The 2,106-nt window shown below is 64.0% G+C and overlaps 1 protein-coding gene across 1 annotated transcript in view; it reads left to right on the top strand.

Annotated features, from left to right (window-relative positions):
- Positions 1-588: 588 nt before the first annotated feature.
- Positions 589-2,106, top strand: part of LOC120511916 (chromodomain-helicase-DNA-binding protein 3-like) — a gene marked incomplete at its 5' end in the record, with an annotated part of 2,382 nt that continues 864 nt past the window's right edge. The window contains 2 exons of the mRNA XM_039729558.1: positions 589-724; positions 1,775-1,907. Coding sequence (XP_039585492.1) covers positions 589-724; positions 1,775-1,907 — 269 coding nt within the window. The remainder of the gene's footprint in view (positions 725-1,774; positions 1,908-2,106) is intronic.

The following is a 2,106-nucleotide window of genomic DNA, read 5'->3' as shown; positions in this document are numbered from 1 at the left end:
CGGGGACACAGGGGACACTGGGGACAGCCAGGGGACAGCCAGGGGACACTGGGGACACCGGGGACATTGGGGACAGCCAGGGGACATGGGGACAGCCAGGGGACACAGGGGACACCGGGGACATTGGGGACAGCCAGGGGACAGCCAGGGGACACCGGGGACACAGGGGACACTGGGGACAGCCAGGGGACAGCCAGGGGACACTGGGGACACCGGGGACATTGGGGACAGCCAGGGGACATGGGGACAGCCAGGGGACACAGGGGACACCGGGGACATTGGGGACAGCCAGGGGACAGCCAGGGGACACCGGGGACACAGGGGACACTGGGGACAGCCAGGGGACAGCCAGGGGACACTGGGGACACCGGGGACATTGGGGACAGCCAGGGGACATGGGGACAGCCAGGGGACACAGGGGACACCGGGGACATTGGGGACAGCCAGGGGACAGCCAGGGGACACCGGGGACACAGGGGACATGGGGACAGCCAGGGGACATGGGGACACTGGGGACATTGGGGACAGCCAGGGGACAGGCAGGGGACACCGGGGCCAGCCAGGGGACACTGGGGACACCGGGGCCAGCCCGTGACCCGCTGTCCCCCCCGGCAGAGCTGCACACGCTGTGGCAGAACGAGGAGCGCGCCGCCATCTCCTCGGGGAAGCTCAACGAGATCTGGCACCGGCGCCACGACTACTGGCTGCTGGCCGGCATCGTCCTGTATCCTTGGCACTGGGGCGTCCCTGGGGTGGGGACAGTGACAGTGACACTGTGGTGAGGGTGACAGCAGTGACAGTGACAGCACAGTGACAGCACGGTAAATGTGGCACTGGTGACACTGGTGCCTGGCTGCTGGCCGGCATCGTCCTGTATCCTTGGCACCGGGCGTCCCCGGCGTGGGGACGGTGACAGTGACACCACAGTGAGGGTGACAGCACAGTGACAGTGACAGCACAGTGACAGCACGGTAAATGTGGCACTGGTGACACTGGTGCCTGGCTGCTGGCCGGCATCGTCCTGTATCCTTGGCACTGGGGCGTCCCTGGGTCAGGGACAGTGACACCGTGGTGAGGGTGACAGCACAGCGAGGGTGACAAAGTGAGAGTGGCATCCATTCTTGGTGTGCTGTGTGTGTGGGACATTGGTGACATGGTGACAGAGCGACAGTATGGCACAGTGACAGGGCGGCAGAGTGACACAGTGACAGGTGACAGTGACACAGTGACAGGTGACAGTGACACGGTGACAGGTGACAGTGACAGGTGACAGGTGACAGTGACAGGTGACAGTGACACGGTGACAGGTGACAGTGACACAGTGACAGGTGACAGGTGACAGTGACACAGTGACACGGTGACAGGTGACAGTGACAGGTGACAGTGACACAGTGACAAGTGGCGTCCTTACCATGCAGCCACGGCTCCGTGTGCTGAGTGTGGGGATGTTGGGGACAGGGTGACACAGTGACACGGTGACACAGTGATAGTGACACGGTGACAGGTGTCAGTGACACAGTGACATGGTGACAGGTGACAATGACACAGTGACAGGTGACAGGGTGGCCTCAGCGCACAGCCACGGCTCCGTGTGCTGTGTGGGGGATGTTGGGGACAGGGAGATGTGATGATGCGGTGACACGGTGACACAGTGACACGGTGACAGGTGACACAGGTGACACGGTGACACAGTGACATGGTGACAGGGTGACACGGTGACACAGTGACAGGTGACACAGGTGACACGGTGACAAGTGGCCTCCTTAGCGCGCAGCCACGGCTACGCGCGCTGGACCGACATCCAGAACGACGGCGCCTTCGGGGTCATCAACGAACCCTTCAAGGGCGAGGCCTCCAAGGGCAACTTCCTGGAGATGAAGAACAAGTTCCTGGCGCGCCGCTTCAAGGTCAGCCCCGCGGCGCCGCCTGGCATGGGGTGGCACTGGGTGGCACTGGGGTGACAGCAAGGGTGGCACCAGGGTGGCAGTGAGGGTGGCACAAGGGGTGGCATGGGGGTGGCACAAGGGTGGCATGGGGGTGGCAGCGAGGGTGGCACTGGGGTGGCAGCGAAGGTGGCATGGGGGTGACAGGGGGACAGTGAGGGGG

This window comes from Passer montanus, unplaced genomic scaffold, assembly GCF_014805655.1.
Source record: "Passer montanus isolate IOZ18808 unplaced genomic scaffold, ASM1480565v1 scaffold699, whole genome shotgun sequence".
In the NCBI taxonomy this organism is placed as follows: Eukaryota; Metazoa; Chordata; class Aves; order Passeriformes; family Passeridae; genus Passer; species Passer montanus.
Note: the sequence above shows the minus strand (reverse complement) of the source record. Positions and strands in the feature narration are given on the sequence as shown.